General features: G+C 41.8%; 1 protein-coding gene and 1 non-coding gene across 2 annotated transcripts; both read right to left on the bottom strand.

The window, feature by feature from the left end:
* Positions 1–3291: 3291 nt before the first annotated feature.
* On the bottom strand, positions 3292–9353 carry tpt1 (tumor protein, translationally-controlled 1). The gene is made up of 6 exons (XM_072260806.1): positions 9246–9353; positions 8943–9016; positions 8501–8688; positions 5019–5124; positions 3839–3952; positions 3292–3377 (listed from the first exon to the last, which is right to left on the bottom strand). The coding sequence occupies exons 1-6, from the start codon at positions 9271–9273 to the stop codon at positions 3375–3377; spliced, it is 513 nt and encodes a 170-aa protein (XP_072116907.1). The 5' UTR covers positions 9274–9353; the 3' UTR covers positions 3292–3374.
* LOC140199912 (small nucleolar RNA SNORA31) lies at positions 3481–3609 on the bottom strand. The gene has a single exon (XR_011886526.1). It is a non-coding gene; the product is annotated as a small nucleolar RNA SNORA31 (small nucleolar RNA).
* Positions 9354–13723: the final 4370 nt, after the last annotated feature.

The following is a 13723-nucleotide window of genomic DNA, read 5'->3' as shown; positions in this document are numbered from 1 at the left end:
TAAAGCCACATTGACTATCTGAGAACCAGATATAGTAGGCACCATCAAGGAAATGTTCTGGCCATTTTCTTTTAATCTATCCTGTTGTTTCAATTCACACCTTGGTGGCAAATATGTAGGCAATGCCTGGGGCAGAAAATCCACCATGCAGCTGCACAAGTTTACAAGTGAAATGAAGATATGAAGCCAATTTTTGTTATACAAAGTTTCAGAAATCAGAAGTAATACAAGGATTATAGAAGCACAGGCCCATTGGGTGTGGGGATGTTAACAAGTGTGGCAGAAATTCCTACCTGTGCTGCAGAAAGTCTTCAAATTTAACATTTTAAACTTGCAAAAAAAAAAATGGCCAACTTTCTTACACCCAAGTCACTGAATGAGAATGAAACCTTGTAGACACTTATCTTTCCCAGATTGTCACTCCTGGTGTAGACGACCTGGCTCAACTGGAGCCAGAACAAAACTGTCGAGTTGCAACATGAGACTCCCGGTGTTGGCTATTTGGCACAGCACATTATTCTGGAGCTGAGCAGGACAATCAGCATCCATGGGGAGAAATGGTCTGTCAACATTTTAGGTCAGACTGGATAGGAGGAGATGGAATGAGAGCTGAGAACTCCCCCATCCCTCTCCTTAAAGGGTTTGATCCAAATGTCAACTGCCTATTTCCCTCCACAGATGTTGCCCAACAGAGCTCTTCCAGTATTGTGCTGTAAAATGGTAGGATCCTTCCTGTTATAATAAGGAATTAATTACACCCTGAGTGACATCTGTCATACTAATCAAGTGTTGATCAATCCCCTGATGAGCCAAGAATAAATATTTTAACATGTGCTTTCTTTTGCACAAAGTCTAAGTTATAACAGTATACAGGTAAGTCAGTAACACTTTACAGGGAGCAAACAAAACCATTAAATAAATGAGAAATTCTGCCGATACTAGAAATCCAACCAACACAAAATGCTGGAATAACTCAGCAGGCCAGGCAGCATCTATAGGAAAAAGTATAGCTGATGTCTTGGCCCAAAACATTAACTACTCTCTCCCTCCACCCCACCCCCCCATTGATGCTGCCCGCTGAGTTCCTCCAGCATTTGTATTGCTACTATTCAACTACATTTTTTTCTGGATTTTAATCACTGCAATTCAGACAGCAACAGTGAATTAGGATTTGTGCTTCTGAACTATCTGTACAGGTTGCTGTTTATGTATCCTGGAAGATTCTAACTCGACTCAAGAATGCAGGTACAGCTGCATGGCCATTGTTGAGGCAGACTTAGGGCCATCAGCACAAAGCAGCAGGGCCCTGGAACAAAGAAATTAACCGATGTTTGGGCATTTTAAGCAAAGCCAGATTAAAGGAGTCAAGGCCAAGGGTTAAGGACAAACAGTGCAGCTCATTACTCCATGAGGTTTACTTGCCTCAATCCTGAAGCATAGGGATCATGGACCAGTTTCAACATTGAACTTTATTGTGTGGATTTTTTTTTTTAAAGTAGTTTGTAGCTATCTGCAAGTCAGGTTGCATATAATATATAACTTTGAATTTTACAAGCAAAGGTGCAGCAGCCTTTAAGGCAAATCTAAACTTTAATGATCATACCATATATACAGCAATTGAGATGCATGCCCTATGGACATGTAGCTGAATGGCACTGAGTTTGTTTGACACTGCATTGAAATTTATTACATTACAATCCACCAAGATTAACACTGCCAAGTGCAAATCTGTTGCACCATATTACAAATATCTGGCATTATTCATTCAAAAGATGCAGTTCTCAGAACTGGAGACAAAACACTGCATAAGTTAAAGCAAGCAAAACTTAATGGGTTGCCAAACATGCACAATTTCCATTGCCATGGAAACCTGAATGATTTAAACAAGACATGCATTTCGAGGAGCTCAATCATCACAAACGTAGCCATTACGGGAACTTATATGAATGCTTTCAATCAACTTGGAAAAAGCATACAAGTTATATTGGTATTCCCCAAGACCACATTCAAGACTGGCCCATGGCAGAGTATCACTTTATTTTAAACTGTCCACAATGAAGTAAGAATTGATGCATTTAGTGTGATGGGAAAACTCCATGGCAGTAGCAAAAATATTCCAGATGCAATTCAGGATTTAATGAGAAAAATCCCCAACACAAAGTGCAAGGTGATCACTGGAGCAAGAAATCCAGCTCTCCATTAACGCAGAAGGGTCAACAGCAATCATTTTAAGCCAGGAATGACTCTTGGGAAAAGCTGAGGGGTAACCTGCCCTATTAATGGAAACCCTCAAGGGCAGTAAACCTGGCAGTTTTTGAACTCTGAAACACTGATTTAACTGCACAGGACAAGTGCCTCCTGCTCAGTTACAAGGAACACATTTTTAAAGCCATACCTTCAATCATACAAGACACCTGAACAGCTTAAATGTAAATTTAAAATAAAGTTTGCCCAATCAATGTTGGGATCCAGAGACAAATTTACCAATGTAGAATTCATCATTGACAAGACAACACCAAGACATTTATTGAAAGACATTCACACTATTTACACAAGAGAATCTGAAGTACTGGAAATATTGAGCAACACTAATTGTTGGAGAAGCTCTAAAGGGTCGCAGCATGAAACTCTGAAGGATTATACCCTTCCATAGATGCTGCCTGACTTGCTGAATTCCTCCTGCATTTAGTGAGTGTCACTATTTACATCAATTTACCCATATCACCATTTTAACTTCAAACCCTCCCCCAATAGATCTTGTACTAGTCAAATCCTGAATTGAGGATTTTATGGGCATCATGCAACAGCGCCTGGGAATTACATCACTAGCCATTGCCCAAGGATCAGATATAAAAGATCCAATGTTTCCACATTAGGAACAATACAACCAATCCCAGCCTGAACATCAGTGCAAATCAGACAAGCATTATGGGGATTAATGCACTTTAGTACAACTCAGTAAACCATTAATTACAAAACAAGAAATACTGCAAATGTTTAGCAACACACAAAATGATGAATCAGAATAAACAGTCAACAATTCCCCTCCTCCATGGCCCACTGTCCTCTCCTGTTACCCGTCACCTCCCAGCTTTCTTCATTCCCATCTAGTCTAACAACACCTGTCCCTCCTCATTCTGGCTTCTGCCCCCTTCCTTTCTAGGGCTTGATGAAGGATCTCAGCCCTAGTCAACTGTTTATTCCCCTCCAGCGATGCTGTCATACTTTAGTTCCAATTGTGTGTTGCTCAGTAAAACAAAGTTAATCGCCAATAATGAATCAGCTCAGTGATACCAGTTCCAAGTTTATTGCAGGTAATATGAACATTAAGTCATTGTGATTGACAAATTCAACATGATGAGTTGCAGGCAGATTTACTGTAAAATAAAAAGAAATCCAATGTTAGTGTCCAGCTTTTGACCAGGCTTGCAGTATTTCATGCCATTAACCAGATGTAGCTGAAGCAATCCAAAATTACTCCCATGTCTACCTTTATTCAATCTGAACTGCCATAAAGAAGCAGCCAGAAGATTGAGGAATTTTAATCTGGCATCTGAATGCAAACCAAAAAGTCACTAAATTTTACTTAAGGTCTATCAGTAGATGCACTTGTTTAACATTGAAATAAATTCATGTTTAAACTTAAGGCTGAGAGACATCACAAGCTAATTTTAATGGCAGAAACACATACTTCAACACAGAATTACACTAATAATCTAAAAGTTACAATTTAAAAATCCATAGCCTTTCCCCACAATCCCTAATGACAGATTCAATATTGCTGTTGGCATGTTTTACATACAGGCAAATAATAGATAAATATTTTCCAAATACTTACACATTTCTCAATTTCCAAACCATCCTTGAAGAAAACCATATATGGAGTACCATCAGAACGGTAATTTAGTAATCCAACCATTCCATCGACATCCATACTCTCACCTACATAAAACTAAACAAGTTCTTGAATTTAGTATCAATCTGTCAATTCAAGCTTTGATCAATTGCCAGTTTCAGATCCCAACATGCCAGATGTCACAACAGAACACTGGTGCCATGCTTAGCCCAGTACCATGAGCATTAATACCTTATTCCTGTGCTCAGAGTTCCATAGGTGACTAGTGGTGCTCCACACGTCTGTGTTGGGACCGATTTTTATATGTCAATGATTTGGATTACGGAATTGATGACTGTTGCAGACTATAAACAATATGAACACAGGTGGAGGGGGAGGCAGTTTTGAGGAAGTAGAGGCACGACAGAGGACTTGGATTAGGAAAATGGTCAAAGAAATGGCAGGTGGAATAAAGTGTTGGGAAGTGTATAGTCATGCACTTTGGTAGATGAAATTGACTTCTAATTGGAGAGAAAATAAAAACTGAGGTGGAAAGGGACTGGAGTCCTTGTGCAGGATTCCCCAAAGGTTAATTTGCAGGTTGAGTCTGGTGAGGAAGGCAAATGCAAAGCTAGCAATGATTTTGAGAACTAGAATATAAAAGCGAGGTGAAGATTTATAAAGCACTGGTGAGGCCTCATTTAGAGTATTGTGAGCAGTTTTGGGTCCCATGTCGTAGAAAGGATGTGCTGAAACTGGAGAGGGTTCAAAGGAGGTTCATGGAAACGACTGCAGGATTAAACACCTGTCATGTGAAAACTGTTGTAAAGGCTCTGGGCCCGAATTCACTGGGATTTAGAAGAATGAGGGGTGACCTTATTGAAGCTTATTGGATGGTGATAAGAGTGGATACGAAGAGGATGTTTCCTATGGTGGGAGAGTCAAAGACCAGAGGACACAGCATCAGAAGAGGGGTGTTATTTTAGAACAGATAAGGAGGAATTTCTTTAGCCAGAGCGGTGAACCTGTGGAATTCTTTGTCACAAACAGCTGTGGAGGCCAAGCCTTTATGTATACTTAAGGGAAATCCTGACAGAACTTGATTGCTCAGGGCATGAAGGGCTACAGGGAGAAGACATTTTAATCATTTGCTTCAAAGCAACAAACAAAAAAAGTTGTTTACCTTATAGTCTGCAAAGTGTTTTAGAATATCTCCAACAACCACCTTAGCACTGTCAGTAAAATTTTCCAATGCTTCTGGGTTTTCTTTCTCAATTTTTTCTTTCAGGCTGTGGTTGAGACAAAATTATGACTTTTTATTACATTGGCTGCTTCAAGAACAATCCAAATACAACCTTAATCAAAATCAAGGACTCAATGCTTCAAATTAGATCCTTTACATTCAAAATATCTCACTACTTTTCACACTAGTGATAAGAGGCATTGGCAGAGGCTATTCGGTGAGACTCCAAAATATCTGCTTCAGACATAGAACTAGCCACATAAAATTACATTGATGATGTTCTAATTTTATCAAACCCTGCTGTATCAGTGCACCACCTTATACAATGCATCAATTCATTTAGCACCTTTTCAGGTTATAAAATCAACTTCACTAAATCAGAGGCTCAGACTCAAAGTGTTTTCCTCTTTAAACAAAACCTGTCTGCAACCGTTTACTTAGGCATATTTATCACACCTACATTTGATCAATTGTTCAAAGCTAACTTTACAGAGTTATTTGACAAGATCAAACAGGACCCTGAGCGATGGAACACTCTTCCCATTTCTTGGCTTTGCCTAATATCCTTGCTCAAAATGAACATTCTTTGTCTGCTCTACCCGATACGAATGATTCCAGTCATTTTCACCCAACACTTAAAAATAATAAATAGCAGATTTGGTTCTTTCATTTGGAACAAAAAAAAGACCCTGTATTAAAATATCTAAGTTACAGCTTCCCATAAGTCCAGGGGGTCTGGATTTTCCAGACATCAAAAAATATCAATTAAGTTCCTTTTTATCTTATGTGGTTGACTGGGTTTGCAGAGACCCCTCCTCAATTTGGCTGGACATTGAAGCCTCACAAACAAAATGCCCTCTTATTAAGTTGCTTTTCCTCAATAAAATGAAATTAGTCGAGGAATATTGTCACAATCCAATAACAATTAATACAGTCAGGGCTTGGAGGGTGGTGCAACAAATTGAGGGCAACGCAGCGAAAATATCACCCTTCACTCCAATAACCGGCAGTCCAGGTTTTCAGCCTGGCATAATGGATTCTGGATCTTGGATTTAAACTTTGGATTTCTAAGGGTATTTTCCATCTAGATTTGTTTGATGAAGGAATGATAATGTCTTTTAGTCAAATAGTACAGAAATTCAACGTAACCAGCGAGGATCTTTTTCATTTCTTTCAGGTAAGAGATTATATACAGAAAAACATCATTGTTAACTGATTTCTATAGTTCTGACACAGAAAAGAGGGTGTTTCATTCTAAGGGTGAAGTCTCCATCAGTACTTTTTACAGCATTCTGAGGGAATGTTCTTGTGGAGAGGCTGAGCAGCTGGGAAGGGTCTGGGAGGAAGAGCTGGGAGTAGAAATTACAGCTGAAACATGGGAAGACATCTGTGATAATGCAAAGAAAATTTCAGTTTGTAATAGAACTAAAGCGTTGCAACTCAAAATTCTGCTTGGAGCCCATCTGACTCCAGATCGTCTCAAAAGTTAAGACAAGAGTTTCTCCAATGTGTTCTAAATGTAAATACTGGAACTTTCACCCACTGTTTTTGGACTTGTCCCAAGCTTCAGGCATATTGAGTGATATTTTGGGTGAAATGGAAAAGATTCTGAAGATGGAGCTTGAACTGGACCCAGTGTCCTTTCTCTTAGGCTTACCCAGCAGTCGTATTATTAATGCACATCAGAAAAAACTTTTTAACATCCTGACTTTTGTGCAAGGAAGAACATTTTACTTTGTTGGATATCCGATAAAGCCCCTATACAAGCTTTAAAGGAAACAAAAGGAATCAAATCAGTGCATGAAACATTGATTGTTGCTCCACCAGTGCCGTTTGTTTATATTAATCCAAAACAGCAGCAGCTCTGCCACCACAGCTACAGTTGCAGCAAGTTTGAATACTTTGCAATTCTCCAGTTTTCTGCATCACTCAAAATGTGGTCTGATCTTCAGTCACAATAATAGACCAACAATCTGCCTAAATTTAAATCTAACGTCAATGACATATATACATATATATAAACATCACCCATAAACTGGACATTTCTACAGGCGTAAAGCACAGTGGTACACAAGACAGTTTACAGCAAGGATAAAATCTATAGATGAATTACAATACCAACAACTGTACTTTTAAACTGCACACACAAAATGCTGGAGGAACGTAGCAGGCCAGGCAGCTTCTATGGAAAAAGAGTACAGTTGATGTTTTGGGTGCAGACCCTTCTGCAGGACTTGTACTTTTCATGTCTTTATCGAACACGTTGTTTCAATCACTCACAGTTCAGGCTGGAAAAAACTTTGTCAAGCCTTACCTTTACCCTTGTGTTTTGGATCATTGTCTTGCTGCATCATCCAAGTTCCATTAAACTTCAGCTGATGGACCACTATCCCAACATTCTCCTGTAAAGTGTCTTGATAGATTCGAATTTATTGTTCCCAACAAATGCAAGCTGTCCAAGCCCTGAGGGAGCAAAGTAGACCCAAACTATGATGCTCCTTCCACCATGGAACGAGGTTTTTGTGTTGGTGTGTAGTGCCTTTTTCATCCAAACAGCAGTATGCATTTCTGCCTGAAAGTTCAACTTTTGTCTCAACTGTCCACAGAATATTGTCCCAGAAGTGTTGTGGTGTATCCAGCTGGTCTTTTGCAAACTTGAGAGATGTAACACTTTAATTTGGAGAGCGGTTACCTCCATGGTCTCCTTCCATGAACACCATTCTTGTTCTTATAGTGGACGTAAATAGAGACTTTAGTAAGTTCTCAAGATTTCTGCAGGTCTTCTACTGTTACCCTTGGGTTCTTTCTCATCCTCCTTCAGCATTGCACATTGTGCTCTTGGTATGATCTTTGCAGGAAACCCACTCCTAGGGAGAGTAGCAACAGTACTGAATTTCCTCCATTTGTAGACAATTTCTCTCTGCGATGAACACTCAAGTCTTTAGAAAAGCTTTTGTAGCCTTTTCCAGCTTTGTGCACCCCTACCATTCTGCAAGGTCCTTTGAAAGTTGTTTTGATTAAGGCATGGTGCACATAAACAGATCTTTCAACAGGCTTTGCCAGTAACCTATGTGTTTCTCTTTCATAGTGCAGGGCACCTCTACAACCCACACCTCCAATCTCATGTATTGGAACACCTGACTCCAGCTTTTGTAGAAGGCATTACCCCAGAGGTTCATACACTTTTTGGATTCTAGACTGCAATTGTTTAAATGGTGTATTGAGCATTGACAAAGAAACACAAATGTTTTGTGTTAGTAGTTCAGGTAGTTTGCATTTGTCTATTATTGTGATTAACATTAGAATACCAGGTAACCATAAACAGATCAAACTTTTTCTTACAACTGTACTAAGATAGTCTAATTCAACACAACCTGGGAAGGCAATCATGTTACCCATTTGAATTCAGGCTTACTACTCACCGTTTCATGTATTCCTTTATGTAATTTCTGTAATCATTTTTGTTGAAATAAGTTTCTTTGAGATGGTGATTCAAGATAATGTCAACTCCACTGACCGTTAAAGCATCGGACTGTTCAGTAGGACATTCTTGGGAAGCATTGCCACCAATTAACGAGTCATCAATCCCTCCTTCCGTTCTGCTAATATACTTGGGGAAAAATAAATCATCGATACAGTATCAGTATTTGACAGGTCTAACATCAGAATCTGTATCCAAATTAATTTAGTGACTGAGAAGTTGACTTGTAAACAAAAACTCTAGAGAATTCCCTACAGAACAGCCACAATAAGAAGCCAGTGCGGAAAAAAATGAGAACTTTAACCCATCCTTATAAAGTTTGCTTACTGAACTAGCCTCTGGCCTAGTTGCATTACTGAACAATGAACCGAGCGTTCTCTCACCTTCCCCTCCACCTCGTAAGTGATACCCTTCGGGCCTTCCTTGATCTTGTAGATGTCGGAGAACATCTCATCTCCTGCCGGGAAAAAGAAGAGAGAGCCGGTCAGGCGCAGTTACACCGCCTCCCTCCCTCCCCCGCGCCCGCGGACTGCGGCCTACAGCTTCCAGGCCGTGCCGACGGAGCGCCTCCAGGGTAGAAACAATCGACGGCGGGGCTTTCTCCGAGAGGCAAGCAGGCCCACAAGGCGCCCCCGCCCCCAGCCCCGCGCTTTTCATGGGAGAAACCGAGCGGCGGCAGTACTGACCCGAAATCATACACCGAAAGAGCCTCATGGCGATGGAAGGACGAACCCGACGGCCCCGCAATCCCGACCGAAAAGGGCGAGCAATGGCGCACCCACGCTTATATAGACGTCATGGCCGTGACGTCAGCGTACGTCGCCGGTGCGCGAGATTTCGATGACGTCGGAGAGCCCCACCCCTTCCCGGATCAGCTTCTCAGAGATGCGCTCGGGGTTATGTAATATGTTGCTAGTGTTTGTGTAAAGTTGTAAATTAGCCATTCTTCTTCGTTTCATTACTGCATGCATATAAAGATACGTGATTTGCATACGCGATGACGTCACCACGCGATAAGCGCGCCGAGGAGACCCGTCTCCTGGTCTTTTCATGTTTTGGAGTTACAAAACGTAACAGCGGCGACCAAGGAGTTAAACGCTGGCGATACGTTCGAGTTTTCAAAACGCATCGAGAAACAGTCTGATTTTTAAAATAGCAGCGTAGCAAGTGCTTCTTTGGGTACAGACAGACCCTCCAATTTTCAAAAAAACTAGAATTCATGAGTTTATAAACAGTAAGTACCGGGTGATGATAACAGGTTTTTAAAAACTCAAAAAGATCGGAAAGATCAAGGTGTTTGACAACTGGCTCACCTATACTGAGCAAATTGAGCAGTATTTTGAAGCAACTGTAATAGCCAATGAGAAGTGTATGCTAGTTTTGTACAGTGTATTGAGTTTAAAGGCATACAGTTTGCTTGGCAGTTTAACTGCTCCAACCTAACTAGCTGAAATGAGCTTTCCTGATATTATGAAAATAATGCAGGAGCATTTAGAACCAAAACTGTAGTCGATCGCTGAATACTTTTAGGTTTCAGTGGGGGAATCAAAAGGAATGGGAGTCCATTACAGCTTATGTGGTTGAATTGAATTGAGCATTGTCAGTTCACTAATGATTCGTTAAACCTAATGATGCGAAATGAGTTGTAGTCAGGAATGAAAATGAGGGTAAACAAAATTGTAAGGTCTAAACAGAAGAAAATCTGCAGATGCTGGAAGTCCAAAGCAACACACACAATGTGCTGGAGGAACTTCACAGACCAGGCAGCAACTATGGAAAAGAGTACAGTCGACATTTTGGGCCGAGACCAGTTCTGATGAAGGGCCTGTGCCTGTGCCTGCGCTGTACTGTCCTTTGTTCTAAGTCCAGATTTTTATTTAGTTATCTGAGTTCAAACTCTCCAGCTGCTGTGGTGGGATTCAGAGAACTCGAGTCTGGGGAGATTGAGGTCTCCCTTTCCTTCAGTCCTGCTGAAGGGTCTTGGCCCGAAACGTCGACTGTATTCTTTTCCATAGATACTGCCTGGTCTGCTGAGTTCCTCCAGCATTTTGTGTGTGTGCTGTCTAAACAGAAACCTGCCCAGCCAAACAAATTGTGTTACCGTTGTGACAGGGCCTCACGTAAACCAGTCCAATAAAAAATTAAAGGCAATATTTGTACAGAATGCAACAAAGGGCACATTCAAAGAGCATGTTGGGCGGACAAGAATAAAAGAGGAAGAGATGTATAGTCCAGTTGTAGTTTCAGAAAGAGCACTTTCTGTATGCTACCGATGAAAAGTATGATAATGATGAGAGTGACAGAGGACTGGGTAGCCTTGAGACTTATAACGTGAAATCTAACAATAGACAAGTAATATGGCTCACACCAGAAGTGAATGGCAAATGGATTAAAATGGAATTGCACACTAGCTCAGCTGTTTCAATCATTCCACAAATACGAATACTGAACAGAAGCCTGCAAGTAACCAACTCAGAACTTGTACTGGAGACAAGGTAACTCCTGTGGGAATGACATTGGTGACAGTGAAATACAACATCCCCAAGCCACACTGGTTGTGTATGTGGTAAAAACAGAAGGGCCAGCATTGTAGGGATGTAAGTGGCTGAGGGGACAACTACAACTGGAGATCCATCCACTGTTAGGATGCCATATCCTCTGCAACAGAGTCAACTGGAAGTGAAGTAAGGAAGGTACTGGGTAGTACCACTACTGCCTCCATGCTGTGCACCGCGAGCCATTGCCCAATAGAGGGCAAACAGGTCTCTGCTGGAACCAAGGTCACCACTTTGGTAAGCACAATTTCAGCAGCTGAGTTCTAGTAATCATTCACTGCTGAGCAGTAGGAGTTCTGGTGTTTATACCGACTGGAGGGAGAGATTCAGAGAAACTGGTCAGTCTGGTGCAGCAAATATCCTCACTAAGAGGGGGGGTACTGCACAGTTGCACATATCAGTCCTGAATTAACAAGGAGCAAATTTTACATGTGGTGCACGCCTGAAATTAAGAAGAAAGAGTCCTCGCTACTCAGAGGGACATGTAGTACATCCGGGAAAAGAAACTCCCTTGTTTCGGACTCATCACCAGGGAGTGCCAGAGACCTCCAAGCTGCAACGTTCCTCCTCCCCGACCACTAGTTGATTATTTTCCGTCTGTATCTCGTTTCAGTTATCAGTGCACCAGTGCCTTGTTCCATTTCTCCATTCAGATTTCCTATTTTGTTGCTCATTCGTTCGTTCTCTACTTCCCTACAAACCAATTCTCTGGTAATGATTCTTTGTTCAACTCCATCCCCTCTGCACTTGGGTTAAAGATGCTGAACTTTGCCATAACTACCCTGGTTCTACCCAGCTTGGCCCTTGTTGCAGAAACAATGTTTCAGGACCCCGGCCTTGTGTTGCTTACATTGATTCAAAGTAACGGAGAAGTTCCAGCAGGTTTCACTGCTGGGAACAATCACATTGAGGAGAAGTCACTGACTTGCACCCTGGAGATCAATTCAATAGACATCCATGTATTGCCAGATAAATAAACCCCTACCCATAATTCTCAGTTCATTGTGACTGAACAATAATTTCACATCTTTGCAATTTTATGCAATGTGGTAATTGGGTAACAACAGGCCTTAAATTGCTTTATTGTGGAATGTTTCTTCTTATTTGCAACGTTGGCCTCATGTGCATGTCTCTGAGCTCAGTGCTCAAAGACCCTGACTCCTTCAGTATGGAGATCCACAGCTAAATAGGGTTTTTTTAAAGAGGTCTGACAATGATGAAGGACAAGTTCAATTGTAGATTCGGGACACGAACTATTCCCTTCTACTGGGTGGGCTCTTTGGCAGGTGTCGGGGGGGTGACAGCAATTGAGCAGTGCCGGGCAATGTATATGGTTTGTTTGCGGGTCAATGGTGAGGGTAACAAGGAGATTGCTAAGCGCTTCATGGAACCAGGCATATTTCATTTATGAGCCCTGTCCCTATTTTTGCCACCAAGTGAAAATTACTGATTCAGGATTGTTTCATGTCATTTCCTGTACACTAGTGCAAAGGAGAGCAAGATAATTGTTAACTCCAGATCCAATACAGCATCAAAAAAACCCACAAAGGATAAAGAACACCACAATAATAAACAGTGTTCATAAGGTAGCTGATACAGGGAGATAGATTCTCTGCTGCACATCTATAAAATGAGGAGAGTCTGGATCTGCATGGTCTACTTCTCATCAGCCTCCTCAGTAAGTAAACCATTAGTGAGTTTTCCTGGTTGTGTAGGATGCCTTCTGGGACCGTTCTGAGGTTGTGTGAGATGTGCAAATTATCCATATAACAAAATAGATAGTACAGAATGCTTCAAGCATCAGTACAGCCCCAGCCACAAAGGCTAAGTCCCTTACCAGCACAGCACAACACTGTCTGTAACAGCAGCAGACGTGAGAAGGACTCTGCAGAGAGTCAACCCCCGTAAGGCTACTGACCCAGACAACATCCCAAGCCGAGTACTCAGGGCGTGTGCGCACCAGCTCACTGGCGTCTCCATGGACAGCTTCAACACTTCACTCATCCAGGCTGCTGTCTCCGCAGGCTTTAAGTCAGCCACCATCATCCCTGTACCGAAGAAATCTGCACCTTCAGAACTGAATGACTGACACCAATCATCATGAAGTACTTTGAATGGCTGGTACTATCACATATCAACAATTCTATTCCTGCCACATTGGACACTGGACACCAGTCACGTCCGTCATGCACCTGGCCCTGACGCCCAGAAAACAAGGACACTTGCGTCAGAATGCTGTAATTGGATTTCAGTTCTGCATTCGGGACCTTGGTGAACAAACTCCTGCTCCTCAGTTTAAATACGCCATTGTGCAATGGGTGTTGCAAACTGACCTCAGGTAGTCACCACACTCAACCGCTCCTCACTTCACATTACCGTCAACAGACGTGACCCCCAGGACCGTGTGCTGAGCTCATTGCTGTACGTGGCTAAGCCCCTGAGCAATCGCATTGTCGAGTTTGCCAGTGTCACAGCAGTGGTGGGGCCCATCACCAGCAACGATGAAATGGCCTACAGAGAGGAGTTGCAAGAGCTCGAGGCCTGATAGCAGGCAAATTATCTCGTCCCTAATGTCAACAGGACACGGGAGATGGTTGTCGACTTCAGGA

The sequence above is a fragment of the Mobula birostris genome, chromosome 6, assembly GCF_030028105.1.
Source record: "Mobula birostris isolate sMobBir1 chromosome 6, sMobBir1.hap1, whole genome shotgun sequence".
Lineage (NCBI taxonomy): Eukaryota > Metazoa > Chordata > Chondrichthyes > Myliobatiformes > Myliobatidae > Mobula > Mobula birostris.
Note: the sequence above shows the minus strand (reverse complement) of the source record. Positions and strands in the feature narration are given on the sequence as shown.

Bases quoted from the DNA above. Each gene is read 5' to 3' on its own strand.
- tpt1 (XM_072260806.1), bottom strand. From the start codon at position 9,273: ATGAGGCTCTTTCGGTGTATGATTTCGG. The intron at 9,017-9,245 runs GTCAGTACTGCC...TTTTCCCGGCAG, and splicing joins CTTTCGGTGTATGATTTCGG to GAGATGAGATGTTCTCCGAC. The intron at 8,689-8,942 runs GTGAGAGAACGC...TTTTTCCCCAAG, and splicing joins CTTACGAGGTGGAGGGGAAG to TATATTAGCAGAACGGAAGG.